Source organism: Gloeophyllum trabeum (genome assembly GCF_000344685.1).
Source record: "Gloeophyllum trabeum ATCC 11539 unplaced genomic scaffold GLOTRscaffold_00006, whole genome shotgun sequence".
Taxonomy (NCBI): Eukaryota; Fungi; Basidiomycota; class Agaricomycetes; order Gloeophyllales; family Gloeophyllaceae; genus Gloeophyllum; species Gloeophyllum trabeum.
Window position 1 is genome coordinate 1,915,934 of NW_006920415.1, and position 14,935 is coordinate 1,930,868.

At 48.1% G+C, this 14,935-nt stretch overlaps 2 protein-coding genes across 2 annotated transcripts; both read right to left on the reverse strand.

The window, feature by feature from the left end:
- Positions 1-2,632: 2,632 nt before the first annotated feature.
- GLOTRDRAFT_41248 (TPR-like protein) lies at positions 2,633-3,928 on the reverse strand (the record flags this gene model as incomplete). The annotated part of the gene is made up of 1 exon (XM_007867350.1): positions 2,633-3,928. The coding sequence occupies one exon, from the start codon at positions 3,926-3,928 to the stop codon at positions 2,633-2,635; it is 1,296 nt and encodes a 431-aa protein (XP_007865541.1).
- Positions 3,929-10,433: 6,505 nt separating this feature from the next.
- On the reverse strand, positions 10,434-12,376 carry GLOTRDRAFT_129241 (uncharacterized protein; the record flags this gene model as incomplete). The annotated part of the gene is made up of 19 exons (XM_007867847.1): positions 10,434-10,496; positions 10,560-10,595; positions 10,645-10,768; positions 10,834-10,858; positions 10,907-10,964; positions 11,015-11,042; positions 11,102-11,161; positions 11,226-11,326; positions 11,386-11,425; positions 11,477-11,492; positions 11,540-11,576; positions 11,628-11,668; positions 11,716-11,741; positions 11,797-11,822; positions 11,880-11,897; positions 11,948-12,050; positions 12,103-12,116; positions 12,173-12,251; positions 12,309-12,376. The coding sequence occupies 19 exons, from the start codon at positions 12,374-12,376 to the stop codon at positions 10,434-10,436; spliced, it is 963 nt and encodes a 320-aa protein (XP_007866038.1).
- Between the last annotated feature and the right edge of the window lie 2,559 nt (positions 12,377-14,935).

A 14,935-nucleotide genomic window follows, 5' to 3' on the forward strand; every position in this document is an offset into this window, starting at 1 on the left:
TCTAGGGGTTGGGACGAGCAAGTAGGAGTGCAAGGGAGTCATATGGTGCATGGTATAGCGGCGGCAAGTGCTGAGCAATCCTGTGGGTAGCGGCAGTTATTTGTTATTTATCTCCGGATGGTCGCAAATCCATCCCTGTAGTATAAATTGTACAAAGTAGTGTACAGAAAAACAAGTTTTGCACTTCACCATCTCAGAGAATTAGCGTTTCGATCTCAGCGACCCTCAAAGTTTGAAAGCGTCGAACTTAGCGAATTATAACCGATCCTAGCTTTGCCAATAGGCCTGACTCGTCGAGTGATTTATCTCTGCCGTTGGTTTAATTATCTCCGGTGAGTCTCACATAGCGAAGTAAAATTAAACAAGTCTTTCTAGCGTTTTCTACTCCCGTGGGCCCGAACCTACACTCGGTTCTGTGGTTTGCGACTTTGTCTGTGACTTTCCGGAAATAAATACTCCGGAGCGTCCATTAGTGTTTGTTTCAGGCGTCAAGGTTTTTGTTTTATTTTTCTAGGTCTTCCTACGGACTACCGTACGGCGTCTTACTCCTCCTTTCCCCCTTGAACTATTAAATACCCTTCAGTTGTCTCGAACCGCCTTCACCCATATCACTGGGTTTAGGTTTATTTCTTTTGGTCCTTGGTGATTGTTGTGTGTCTGTGCATATCAACGGCCCACATGTGGCATCACTACATTACATCAGCACATGCCAAATATGGCAGCAATTGATATGGGATACCTCCAGGATCTTCATTCCAGCCTCTTTCCATATCTGGGTTTATTTGTCCATGCTGTCGATGTTGTTCCTAATGTAGCAGTTAAGATAGTGCATAGGAACAGGGAGTGCTTGTCCTAATCATGTGTAGGTACCATGGGCTGTGCATTGCTGTACAAAAATTATTTTCACCGCTGGCTCTGGGACAAGTTTTCGCATTTTCCCACACTATTGCTATGCCACATTGCTGGGCATTTGGGGATCTTACCCAGCCCATATAAGGCTACATGTTTACATAAGACCGCAAGAGATTCTGAACAACAAGCAGCTAACTACCACTTTTGGGTATTACTCCTCCTACGGACCCCCCATGGCTACTGCTTGTGTTACTATGGGTTATAACACACTCCCCTTGGTGTATATTAGCATTTCCCACCATGCACATCAATGTTGGGCCCATCCAGACCACCCCTTGGTGACTCGGCACCAGTCATCCTCAAAATCACCTATATCACACCACCCCGGGACAGCCAATGCACCTACAGCCATGGAAACACTTCAAAACACACTAGCAATGATGCCCCATGCATGATGCATCATCTACCTGCACCCCACCCATGCTTTGGTCCACCCAGCCTGTTAAAGTATGACCTCAGTGCATTTTCGGACCTTTTCGGACGGTTTGGGACACTAACTCGCAGTCAACCCAGTACTGTCTGGCTGTGGCCACTGTCCCGGGGTGGGTGTCTTAGGTCTCTAGGGATGCTTACTGTCTTACGGGGTGGTTGGGGTAAGCTCAGGAATGGATGATGCATGTGATAGGATGTTGTTGTGAGTGTTTCCAGTGCTGTAGGTGCATTGGCTGTCCCGGGGTGGTGTGATATAGGTGATTTTGAGGATGACTGGTGCCGAGTCACCAAGGGGTGGTCTGGATGGGCCCAACATTGATGTGCGTGGTGGGAAATGCATAGGGTACTCAGAAATCTAATACATTACAGATGATTGTAAAGGCTATTTAATGTAAAAGGCTTTACAATAACAAAGGGGATCTAATACATTAATCCTACAGCATTGGCTGCCTGAAGCAGTCGGGCACATAGCATAGGGGTCTTGCACCAGTTAGGGACATTTTGCCCTAATCTAGCATGTAGCAGAAGAGCACTAACTCTCCAGGAAGAAATGCATTTACACAGACCCATGGGAAAGAGCCTTTTACATTAAGGATTTCCCACGGTACTGTGGGACTCAGCTAAACACGCAATATCCACTAAAACTCCCTGATGGTTCCTGTGGGATCTGAATTCACGACCTGTGACTGAAGGCCGGCACTTGCCAAAGCAAACCCAGGACTGGACAGAGCCCCCTCTCATGTTTCAGTGTTTGCTGCCTGGCAGCCACAGCCTTGAGGTAAAAACATTTTAAAGAGACATCAAAAGCTTATCTACTAGTTGTATGCAAGCCTACGAGGGGATAGATGCACAAATGAACCCACGATGTGTTCAATTGTCCTCTGGACACTTTCTGCCCCACAATATGGCACTGATCACTTAGTCAGCATCACATCTTGCACCTGAGGATTGCACCTCCCCAACTGAAGCACCTCTAAGCACCCACATATGGCACGAGCGTCCCACAGTACTTGCATGCACTGTTCTGGCTGAGTCCGCTGGCCTCTGCAACAGCAAAACACAAACCAAGGAGTAGGCTCTTGCTATAGCTTGCATCTCACTGTTTATTCAATCATGCTTGCTACTTCAGCCAGCATATGTTATGTTAGAGATGAATTGAGTTCTATACATGTGTGGCAAGAGTACAACTTATCAGTGATATGAGAGTCAAGTCACTGCTTTCTTGTGTCCCTTGTCCGCCTCCTACCTGTGTTGCATTTCCAAGATTCTGTCAAGGCTTCTGACAGGCTCATACATCCTGCAGATACCCTATCATATTGAACCGAAGCACTGCCTCTTGCAGATGCTCCCTTGCCTCAATGTGGCTGTCTTGCATCTGCAATATCTCACTAAGGCTGTGCATGCATTGGGCTTCACCACGCCTGTGTCCTACGTCCTTGAACAACCGAAGAGCTTCCTCCAGATGCTCCCTTGCCTCAGTGTAGCTGTCTTGCATCTGCAATATCTCACCAAGGCTTTGCAAGCATTGGGCTTCACCAAGCCTGTTTCCTATGTCCTTGAACAAGCCAAGAGCTTCTTGCAGATGCTCCCTTGCCTCAGTGTAGCTGTCTTGCATCTGCAATATCTCACTAAGGCTGTGCATGCATTGGGCCTCACCATGCCTGTCTCCTATCTCCTTGAACAACCCAGAAGCTTCCAGCATGTGCTCCCTTGCCTCGGTGTAGCTGTCTTGCTTTTGAAAGATCTCACCAAGGCTGTGCATGCATTGGGCTTCACCATGCCTATCTCCTATATCCCTGAACAGCCCAAGAGCTTCCTGCAGATGCTCCCTTGCCTCAGTGTAGCTGTTTTGTATCTGCAATATATCACCGAGACTGTGCATACATTGTGCTTCACCAAGCCTATCTCCAGTGTCCTTGAAAAGCCTAAGAGCTTCCTGCAGATGTTCCCTTGCCTCAATGTAGCTCTCTTGCATCCACAAGACATTTCCAAGGCTTTGCATGCATTGTGCTTCACCAAGCTTGTCCCCTACATCCTTGAACAACCCAAGAGCTTCCTGCAGATGCTCCATTGCCTCAGTGTAGCTGCCTTGCATCTGCACAATGTTCCCAAGGTTGCGCATGCATTGGGCTTTGCCAAGCCTGTTTCCTATGTTCTCGAACAACCCAAGAGCTTTCTGCAAATACTCCCTTGCCTCAGTGTAGCTGTCTTGCATCCGCAGAATCTCCCCAAGGCTTTGCATGCATTGGGCTTCGCCAAGCCTGTCTCCTGTGTCCTTGAATAAGCCAAGAGCTTCCTGCAGATGCTCCCTTGCTTCAGTGTATCTGTCTTGCATCTGCAGGATCTCACCAAGGCTCTGCAAGCATTGTGCTTCACCAGTCTTGTATCCTCTCTCTTGACATTGCTGCAATGCTTGCTTTATTTCAACCTCTGCTTGAGAAAAATGGCACAACCGCCGTTGCATGTTGCCCACAAGCTGCTTGCACTCCACCCAAAATTTAAACCCTTTGTGCTTTGTGGCAAGAGGTGTGATAATATGAAGCAATTCATTTGATGGCTTGCTGTGGTAGAGGAATAGTGACATTCCATAAGCAGCTTGGAACAATTCCAGATGAATCTTATCTTCAGTCTTGCAAGCTTCCTTGACCACATGGATGATGTTTGCAGTCTCCATCTCCAGCAGACCATTCACTGTGCTGTGCTGATTGCAGTCATACTTGGCAATCAGAGCAATATAATAACTCTCCAAGACCAGCTTGTGCCCCTGATCCATTGGATACTGACTTGAGATGTAGTGCCGGACTGGGGATAGCATTGTTAAACTATCCCGAGTGATGTCCAACAGTCCCACAGTGAGCAAGGCCAGAAGAGCATCATGCCTCCCTTCCAGACCAAATGACATGGCTTCCCACTTTTCCATTCCAGCTTCACCCTCTTGATTGAATGGAGCTGGAATTCCATCTGGCAGGTATGAAATGATGGACAGAAGACGTAATGCATCTTTGGCATTCTGCACAAGCTTGCTCCTAAGGGATAGCTCGATGGAGACTTCAATGTTGTTTAGTTTGCTACATGCTTGCCTATACCTTAGTAGTGAGGTTTTCCTCTTTTCATCCTTCCACTGTTTGAGGAGCCTTGCCATGGGTTTTGGTCCAATGTCTTGCTTGACACGGTAGGAAAGCAGAGTTATTGCCAAAGGGATATGATCAACTGCCTTCAGTAGCTCTTCCAGTTCCCTTTGTTCCTCATTCTGGTGTATTCCTGCAGCATCAAGGAAAACCCTTTTTGATGCTTCATGGGACAAAGATTGTACCTTTGTTATATGATCCCATCTGATGTCTTCAGGAGGCAAGTTCCCCCTCATAGTGAGAATGACAGTTACATGGGAAATTTCCATGATTCTGCCAAGGACTTTCAGAACCTCCCTTGGATCATCTTGGTCATAGGGAGTTTCAAAATTATCCAGAGCCAACAATAACCTATGTGATCCTTGAAGCCAGGTCTTCAGGCTGTTCAAAGGGTCATTGTCATCCTTCTTCTGGACTCCTAATGTGCTGGTGATTTCAGATAAAAGCAAAGAAGCACTTGCAGCTGATTCACAAGAAACAAAGTAGATATGCTCCTTGAAGTGGTCTTGAATGCGAGAATGATGGAGGATAGCCAAGAGAAGAGAGGTCTTGCCAATCCCACCAGATCCAAGTATTGCCAGATGAGAAGATGGACCTGGCGGAGAATCCAGAATCAGCTTGAGGGCTTCTGCTACTTCTGTATCTCTCCCATGGAAGATATATGACCTGGTAGGGAGTGACTTGGAGTTGAGGAGCCTACATAAGATGTAAGTATGTGTTAGGGAATGCATTTTTGCATGACAACAAACCTATGGCTTTCCTTGCCTTGGTCCTCCTGTACACAGATGAGCTTCACACATCAAATTATAGCTTATTACATACCAGAGCAGAGGCTTGCTGATGTTCCTTGTAGATCCGAGAAACAATGATATGGGTGTTTATTACACCACAGACCTATATTGGACCAAATATGTCAGATAATGCAGGCACAATGTATATAACATACCACAAATTGTTGGTATGCCTCATTTAGATGATTCTTCCACTTCACAAGTTCAATGGCTTCTGACTGGCGGGCTAGAAACCGCATCACACGCTTGCGATTTTTCATGTCTCTCATGCCATTGAGTACCAGTGACAGTGTCCTACAGACTGCATGAGGATATGTAATAATAATCACTAGTCATAGCTCACTTTTGATATTCGCCTAATTGTGATTGCAGCATAGCAATGTCATTTGGCCTTGCTCCTTGGAGAGTGCTGTGCACACACAGTATGGTCCTTCCTGCCTGCTGTCCGAGTTCGAGGCAGTCTTCCCTATTCCTCTTCATCAACTAGGTAGTTACACAGAAAGCACAGTTAGTTCTATTGACGTGGAAGTGAAGGAGTAGGTACCTCTGCACTCTCAATGATCTGAATCGCAATCTGCATCGCTGGCTTCAAGAATGGGACACTAACGCCCCCGTCGGCAATGTTCATAACGAGTTTCAGTGATTCTTTCACGTTACTCAGCAGTATCGCGCCCGTCGAAGTCTCCTGTGGCCTTGGGGGATCCATCGTTGCGCGTGGTAGGAAGTCAAGGTTGTCGATGGATACCCGCGTCCAAGCAAAGGCTCTGCAATGTAGTCCCTCGTGCCTGACTATTTTGAGCGGCTGACACCAGCCACACGTCATCATGCAAAGTTGCCTATGTTAAGACACGAAGTAGACAGTAGCATTTCCCGGGCTACAGTGCATAAGCTTATAACCGCTATCTGAGCAGCTAACATCTTGCAAATATGTTGTAGCAACGCGCGGGGGGGGGGGGTACAGCGAGCCTCTAAGTGTCTGCCGTCCGGGTGCGAAGACACACCCGGGATCAAGGGCGGAAGGCGCATCTCCCCTCAATCTCCCAGCGTTATTCTTGTCTAAGCGCCGGGCTCGGAACTGTCTCGACTGCCGGTGAAAAATGTCTTGAAGGTAGGACGCTTCTGCCGCCTGCCGCTGATGCCCCTCTAGCATAGATGCATTTAGAGTCGGAAATGATCGCGAATAAATACACGGCAGGCACAAGATCAGAACATATGGGAACTCACCGTGGAGCGCGTATCGGGACACTCTACCTTGTAAACATACTGATTGGCGTGGTCAAACGAACTCACTAACTAGAGTAGCCGATTAGCTCAGGATTCCGTAGGGAAATCACTATATTTGTATGTACTTAGAGTAGCCGATTAAGTATGTACATCTGGCGCTTACCCGCCGGGAGAAACACCGATGAGGCTTAGCCTTTCCAGCACCAATCCTCACCATAGTTTGACTTGACGCATACCTGCCATGCATGGACTCGAGTAGAGACGATATTCAGGTGGATGGACTTGAGGCTGTGAGACGGGAATCTCCTTGAGTAATTTCGGCCGAATAAGGCTGAGCTCAGCACGGTGTATGGGTCGAATCATTTATGCGCAAATTTGGCGCATCTTTCCCCTCAAATATTCAAGGGTCTATCACGAGAACTCCGGCAGATGATGAGGTCTACCGGCGGTACTAAGTACTCAGTCGAAGTCAGCGTATGGAAGCTAACGGTGCAACTTGCAGTCTAGTGCTCCTGGGATATTCTAGAACCGAGCAGCCGTCGAGAGTCGTCGACCGACATCCGGAGACTATGACAAGAGGTGGTGGGCACCGGTAACCTCCGCCGGGGCCCCAGCCAATGGGAACGCGTATTAGCTATCGTTGACTAGATCGCAGCTCATTATCCAACGTCCCCCTGTTTGGCCAATTGCTGCCAGTGTAAGGGTCTTCATGTCAATTTGCGTTTCTTAGGGTCCCGGAAGATTTGCAGTGTAGAGAAGATATAGAAGATGTCATCGTAGGTCTAGAAGACTCGGAAGATTCTAGTACATGTCCTGCCGCACTGGAGGACTCGGAATTGGACTCCATTTTGTTTCTGATGAAGCTTGTGGCTAACTCGTGCTCCAATCCCCCGGCTGTTTGTCGCAGGCAATCGCGCGAATGTGAGTATCGAACGGGTCATCCTCCCCCACTCAATACCTCATTTGCATCTACATCCACTACTATTCCTGTACGAATTTACTGTGCCTTCCTTCAAAAACGGTTTAGAACATCTCTAGGCAAAGCTGAAGACCGCGGAGCTCTCCAATTTATCACGTTAATTCAAGTACAGAGTCGTGATAGAGGACGTGCTCGTGCATTTTCATTCTAACAGTTACCAGGTTATCCTACTCGGCTAAAGGCTTCGCTTTCAACCATGGTTTCTATGCTCTTCATGCGGTGAAGCTACAAATTTGCATTAGAACGACCTAGGTGACCCGCATTTGAACACTTACGCCTTGAAGTCCGTTCGGGGTAGTCGCCCGTTTCCTCCTTCTCTGTGGGCTGTAGAACGACCGAGGTGTAAGTTCTAACCGTCAACATGTGCATATACAACCTCACATTACTGGTCATTCCATCAGAGGCTCTTTCACTCGGTATAAGCCTACTGACACGGATCGAACGAGCCAGGCCCCTGGCGTTGTCATGCGGCTGCATGCCTTCATGGGCTGCTTCACCGTCCGAACGTTGCTGTAGAATGGCATTTCGGGAGTTCAAGCTGGCTGAGTCATGAGGACCCCTCAGGTCAACAGAGAAGGGCGCCGCAATGACTTACACTACCAAAAGGGAGTTCACGTAACTGGTACTATCATGTGCTATAGTTCAGTTTATCATCAAGAACATATGTGTGCGCACATTTGTTGAGTGAAAAGCTGATTCCGAACGAAACAAAATTGCGAGGCATGGCAGTGAACTGTGATGCGTGAGTGGGCTTCGTTCACACTTGACCAGACATCTCGAGGCTCACAGATGCAAAACAGATTGCAGAGAAGACACTGGGGTGGTAGGTCAGACGGCTGAAAGTCTGGGTATATCTAACAATATATACCTTGTCAAAGCCACCGACGAAACAACCTATACGATAATCCGGTTAATCAGAGAGTCTGTCCTGCAGGAATTGGTGGATGCGCGGAACTTCAAGTTCAAGTTATGGTCGCGAGCTGCTGTACCTACCTAGCATGCCCAGTCCGGTGCTGCAGGATAGTCCAGCAGAAAGCGGTACCAATAGCAATATCCACCACCGCCCGTACCATAACTCGAGTAGATGAGCCACTGCATTCGACTATGTCAGGGGTGACCCTGATGCCCTACTTGTAGACATCCGTGACGACACGAATCTTGTATCTGACAAAGATTGGGAGATGATCTGAAGATTGACCAAATCGACTAATCACATGAAGTAGCAAGTGGCTGCCGCATCAACATGAACATGTCAAGCGCAGCAGAACAGTGCTTTCGGTGTCGTATACCTATTCCCATCCCTGCGGTCTGATGATCAGGTGAAAAAAATTTTACCGGTGAACTGCGTGTACAACGTACCATAACTGACCGCAACAAGCGCCATCTAATCCAAGGCCATTCGCAGGTAACGATGTGAAGGTACGGAGATGGCAGTTTAACCCACTACAACGTACACCGCCGTTTTCCTACTTCGAGACCCGGTGACTACCCCTTGGTCACGATAGAGAGCCATTATAACATGTAAGAGAACTGACCTTTCCACAGGCGAGATAAGTATAGCCTGGGAGTGCCAGTGGGCAAAATTATTGCACCTGTCGCGGTGGAGGAAAACCTCTGACGTACGTTTGAACAGACAACATCGTGGGGATTTGCATATTTCGAAACTCAGAAGACCTGACCATGAATAAAATGAGATAGGAAGTTACATACATTGAATACCAACTGCAGCTAACGTCGCGATGTAGGTGCGAATTCGAGATTTCACCTCTCAACGATGGCGCTCGACAATCGACTCACTCTAAAAGGCCATACCACGGCCAGGGGCTTCGGCGAGAAGATATCATAGTCGAAGTTGGTGACCAAGTACCAATACACGGTATGGGCTGTCAATGCGAAATGAAAAGCATCTAAAAACCCATCCAAGGCTGTGATTGAATGGCAACAGGGAGGGGGTGCCGATGCTTACCACAGGAGGCCAATCTAACGTATACAGATTAGTGTTAGGAATTTACAACCATAGATGACCATCTCACCGAAATTCTGTATACCAGCCGATCGTTCCTATAGTTTTTGAAGTAGACGAAGGCTTGAAGGTTGGTTATGCCCAGAAGGCTTCCGATATATTCTGCGGGTCGGAATTCATGCTCATAGCGGACGAGATCAGGTATTAGTATCTTACATTGCAGCCACCAGAATACCGACGAAGAAGGCCCCCCCAGCTCGTCTTCAGGGTTGATTCCAGCGAGGTCATGAGGGCCTATGGCAATCTGTCCAGAAAGAATTCAATGGTGAGAGGAACATATAAGTGGTAACGAACTGTCATGATCCTTGTTGACTCCGTGATGCATACCATCATCAAGCAATATGACAGTTTCTGATGACGGGGATTGATATCTGACGGGGCAGATGATTTCGTTGGCCGGAAAACGCAGCTGAAGGGATCTGGGTGGTCCAGTCAGATTGTGGAGATGAGCAACGCTCCATCATTCAAAACACCAGCATTTTTCGGACCGGCCTGGATGCGTCACCATTCAGTGCAGGAACGTGGTTAGCTTGAATCTCTCATACCTATGATACTACGGAATGTGCCTCTCTGACCTGGAACATAGATTCTGGGCTTCGCAACTTGCTGATTCTGTGGATACTGCGATACCAACATCTGTCATGTTCAGTGCCATACTGGCACAGCACGGAAACTGCAAAAGGATGCATCAAACCCCTCGCTATATTTATGAAAATGGATGGCTGTGCGTTGGAACACAAGCGAGACAGTAGTGCAGAAGAAGATGGCAACATGACCTAGTCCCCTTCCGTAGATAACGTCACGACTTATATGACCTTTCGAGCCCCGATCAAATACAAGAACAGACCTCATCAGCATTTGCATCCGGACGACATACTCAGTATGTCAGGAAGGCGATTCAGGCGAAGTGTTCTGATGATGTGCAGTTCGTACAGAAAACGCCTTCAGCCGACCCGCGTAAACGCTTCCTGCTGTATCATTATTTCGATACTCCTAGTATGATGAGTCTGCGCAGGCGCCATGTCGTCAGCATAAACAGGTACAAACGGCATGACAACCTCTCGGCTTACCGGCGATGATAGCTTATTCATTTCCTGCTTGACAGACTATTGCAGCAATCAGACAAAGGGGAGGACCAAGATATTTAAGACCTACGCTATTGGTAGCCCTTCCAAACTCCTTGTCCAGCTGCAACGCAGCGTTCCCGTGTTCATAGGCCGCTACGCATATCGGATCGTCGTCAAGGCGTCTATCCTTCAAGGACTGGCGAGCATTCAGACTATTTTATATTGACACGACATCAGTCCGTTGAACAGGAGAAGCCCGGACAATTTGCAGACGTACACTGCCAAGAACGAGTTGACATATACTCGGTGGAGGTGAGTCAACCGGGTGCGTTCATTATCAGAGAACATACATTTGTTGAGCAAAAAATTGATTCCCCAAGAGGAAAAGGTGCCGGGCATGGCACCAAACTGCGAAGACCATCAGAATATTCCTAAGACGCATTGACGCAAGGACTGACCGTCGCGAGGCAGGTTATGGAGCACATGCTGCAAGGAGACCATAACCTGTCAGATTCGTGTCTGGAGAGCGACTTGGCTGCCCTAACCTTGTCAATGCGCCGGAGCCTATGACATACAATATGATGCTATAGATGATGGAATTGGATCTATCTCGGCATGTTAATCCCCACTACAATACCGTAAAACGCGCGAGGATATAAGGTGACTGACTTTGGATTACCCGTCCGATGAGTCCATAGTATCCAACAGAAAGCGCCAGCGATAGTAGCATCCACCACGGTCGACGTCCCGAAGGTCATATAGATCAGCCACTGAGCATGACTGTGCGTCAGCCTTGCCTCGAGATCACGATTGCATTCCTTCTGCTTACCCCCATTTTCTCCGCTTGAAAGAATGTATGTATGGTATATCTGTGCCGTGAGTTGGCGAAGTCAGCAGAAAGGCTTTTCCGGGAAGCTTACAGAAAATAGAAAGCAGCTGTTCGCACATTAGCCAGTTAGCGCATGCAACAATGGGCAGCATACCTATGCCGACACCATACCCCAGAACAACGGATACAGTCTGAGGAAGGGCTGGTCAGAATAAATGTGGGACTCCACATGAGACACTCACCACGAAGGAAAGCAAAAATTTGCGGCGGAAAGAACCGTTGACTGGGTTGTATGAGTGTCCTGTGAAGTGCTATTCGACGGCGACATACGCTTCCAAAGACGAAACACATATAGACTGTCAAGAGACATGGTTAAGCACATCAGCAGGACAATTTGACAGATATACACACGACTGGACCGCGAGGATAGTGATAATCTGTCATATGTATTCTCATGAGGACATTTCACCACTGACGCATAACATATGACCCACGTTAAGGGCCATCTGTAGCTAGTGTTAAGCAGTCAGATGTGGAGCCCGGCGATGACCGATAGTGATACCTTGAAAGACCACACAACGTCCAAATCAAACACACCAAAATGTATGACGAGGTAGAAGTACACGGCGTGTGCCGCAAGACAGAGGTGGAGTGCATCCAGACACCTGTGATTCAGTTAGAAAGGCACATCCTTCTCTTGATTCAATGAGGGCAAACCAGAGCCCTGCTGCCTGTTTTCCATGAACGTCAAGGCTCGTCCATCACAGATAGAGAGCGAGAGACGCACCGCGACTTTGTAAACGATCCAGTCCTCAGAGTATGTCTTGAAGTAAACAAAAATCTGCAAGTTGGTGACGCCGAACAACCTGGCAATTGGCTAGGTCAGGACGATACACCCGGGTGAGCAGACGCTAATCACGTACACGGCGGCGCAGAGCAGTCCGATGAACAATGCGCCGTACGTTGCATTCAATACCTCTGTCAGCAGCATACCTCTTCAGAGCTGCACACGGGTACTAGCGCGACCAGCTAGCAGATATATGGCTTCAAGGGGACTTCGATACTATATACCCACCCGAGAGGCCTGTGAATTGAGCGAACAGTTCATCACAATCATGATAGTCCACCAAATGTCATTCATAGTACCCAAGGGATCTTGCCTGCGTGTAAGAAGGGGTGAACGACTCATACTAGTTGTACGAAGCTCCATCGCCTGTCTCGAATAAGGTCAACAAACCTCCGGCACTATCTGTATGCATGACACCCTGTAGCGTATGTCAGTATCTCGTCTCGAGAGTAAGATAAGGCAATAGAATTATCTATGACTCCATCACGCGATCAAAGTCAATTCGAACAGGGGTGATATTGCGATAGCGGCCGGGAATATGCAATGTTACGAGTGAGTCTAGAGCACCGATGTCATGAAAGAAGGGCAGATATCTGCAGATACCTCGTCCGAGTCCTCAGGTACACCAAACCAGTCGGCGAGAAATTTGGCTTGGAGGAGAAAAAATTGACAAAGTACAGTAAGTTAGAAAAGACAAAATGTAACAGGGGACTATTTTCTCGGAGTTAAACCTCTACTTTGCGACGGGTGCGTCAGTGGTGCCACCCCGATCGGGATGGCTTCAGGAACAATACATGAACAACATGCAAAAAGCACAGCACACATGCAGTTCCTCCACGAGACGTACCGATCAAGAGACATTGACCAGAAGTTACGTCCATCACTTCCAATCACAACGAAAGGCGGCAGGCAGAGTTAACTCGACGCGAGAAGCTGTACAACTCATGAGTTAGCCAGTGTCCCAGAGACAAAAGTTCATCGAGTATGTCCCGTATGAAGCGCTCAAGCGGCGAATAATTGTGCAAGACAGTGCCACCGGGCCATTGTTCCCACGCCACACCAGCCACACAATTCCATGGTCTATCCTTCCATAATCAAATGCAGCCATGACGATAATCGTCAAGCCTGTCCAGGGTGATTATAGCCACCAAAATTTCTTGTGCGGTGGGTTATCATGGCTTTACCGCCACACCACCCAACGTTCTGACGATGATATGTAGTACCTTAGGATTGTGGCACCGCGCCACGCTATAGCTATGCCACTCCACTTTTGGTACTTCGCCCCTACAAAGCACGAACAAACAATCCAAATCAGGCAGGTAAATCATGTGACCTGCCGAAGGCTCCGTCGACTGCCCTATTAGGAAGCCGCCCTAACCCAGGCGTTAATATATAGGTATTACTATTAAGAGTTTTCACGACTGAATGGTGTAATGGATAGTGCGTCGAAGACATTATATCTGGTGCTGCTGGGTTCGATTCCGTGCGGTGTATTTTTCAGCGCTACATCATTAATTTGTAACTCATATCTGGAGCGGTAGTAAATCATTTTCTGTAGTCCTTATGCACCCTGTATCACACAATTTTCATTCTGAAAATTTTATTATTTGCTTCTGAGTGAACAGAACACCAACAGTATGCACTACTTCTAAATGTGGCTGCCTGTGGCTGCGCGGCCTTGAGCGTGTGACTGCCCGGCGCTGACGGAGGTCACATGACTCACCTTCCAGATGTAGCGTTGTTTGTTCGTGCTTTGTAGGGGCGAAATAAGTATAGATATTTGGCTTAGTTTACATGAGGTACTGTAAATCCACGTAAATCGACCCTGCCGTGACCCGGGGTCAACGGTGGCTGATGGCCCAAGGTAGCGGGTACAGCGCGAAAATTCTAAGTCCCACCGCATTGCAAGGTCCCGAGGGGTGTCAGATTCATGGTGAATACAAGCAGTATACTGTACATAATCATTCTTACTAGATACAGAGGCTCTAAATATGAGAAATAATGCTATTTGACGAGGAGCACATGGGTCCTCAACGCGTCAGACGCGTTCTAATTATTCGCCATGCATCCTGGGGTCCCGAAATGAATATCCCGACAAGGGCGCCAAAGCTCTCGGGGTTTGATGGGGAGAAGCGCTCGGGAACGCCGCGCGAAGCGGCGGCGGCTTGATGTGATTGTACGGAGGGCGTGACGTGCCCGTAAATCCACGCATCACGTGAGGACCCCTGAAAATACCGATAGATGCCGGTGCAGGACTTGATTTTGTCATGTCCGGACTTTTTTTGGCGGCCCCCCGCCTTTATGTCCGGATAAAATACCGGCATCGGCCAAGGTCGGATCCATGTCCGGACTATTGCCCCGGCCTCTAGGAAACAGCAAAAATCACCCGTTGTAGTCCACAAGTCATTCTAGACACTAGATACTAGGGTGCATGTATGAAAACCTGAAACGTGCATAGTCTGAGGTAGAAAGTTCAATAGATAACGGAAGAGCCTTCGGGCTTGAGATCTCCAGCATGCAAAGAAAAGACGTGGCAGGCAAATGAGTGATTCGGCAGGCATTGTGCATTGCCAGGGTCTGAGAGACAGCGTGAAATACCCGCCCGTTCATGGCTTCGTAGCCCTGGACGGCGAGATACGATACCGCCGCGATATTGGAGGCATCCGGCACCCAGCTGTGTCTTCCATGTGTGCCTCCGGATTT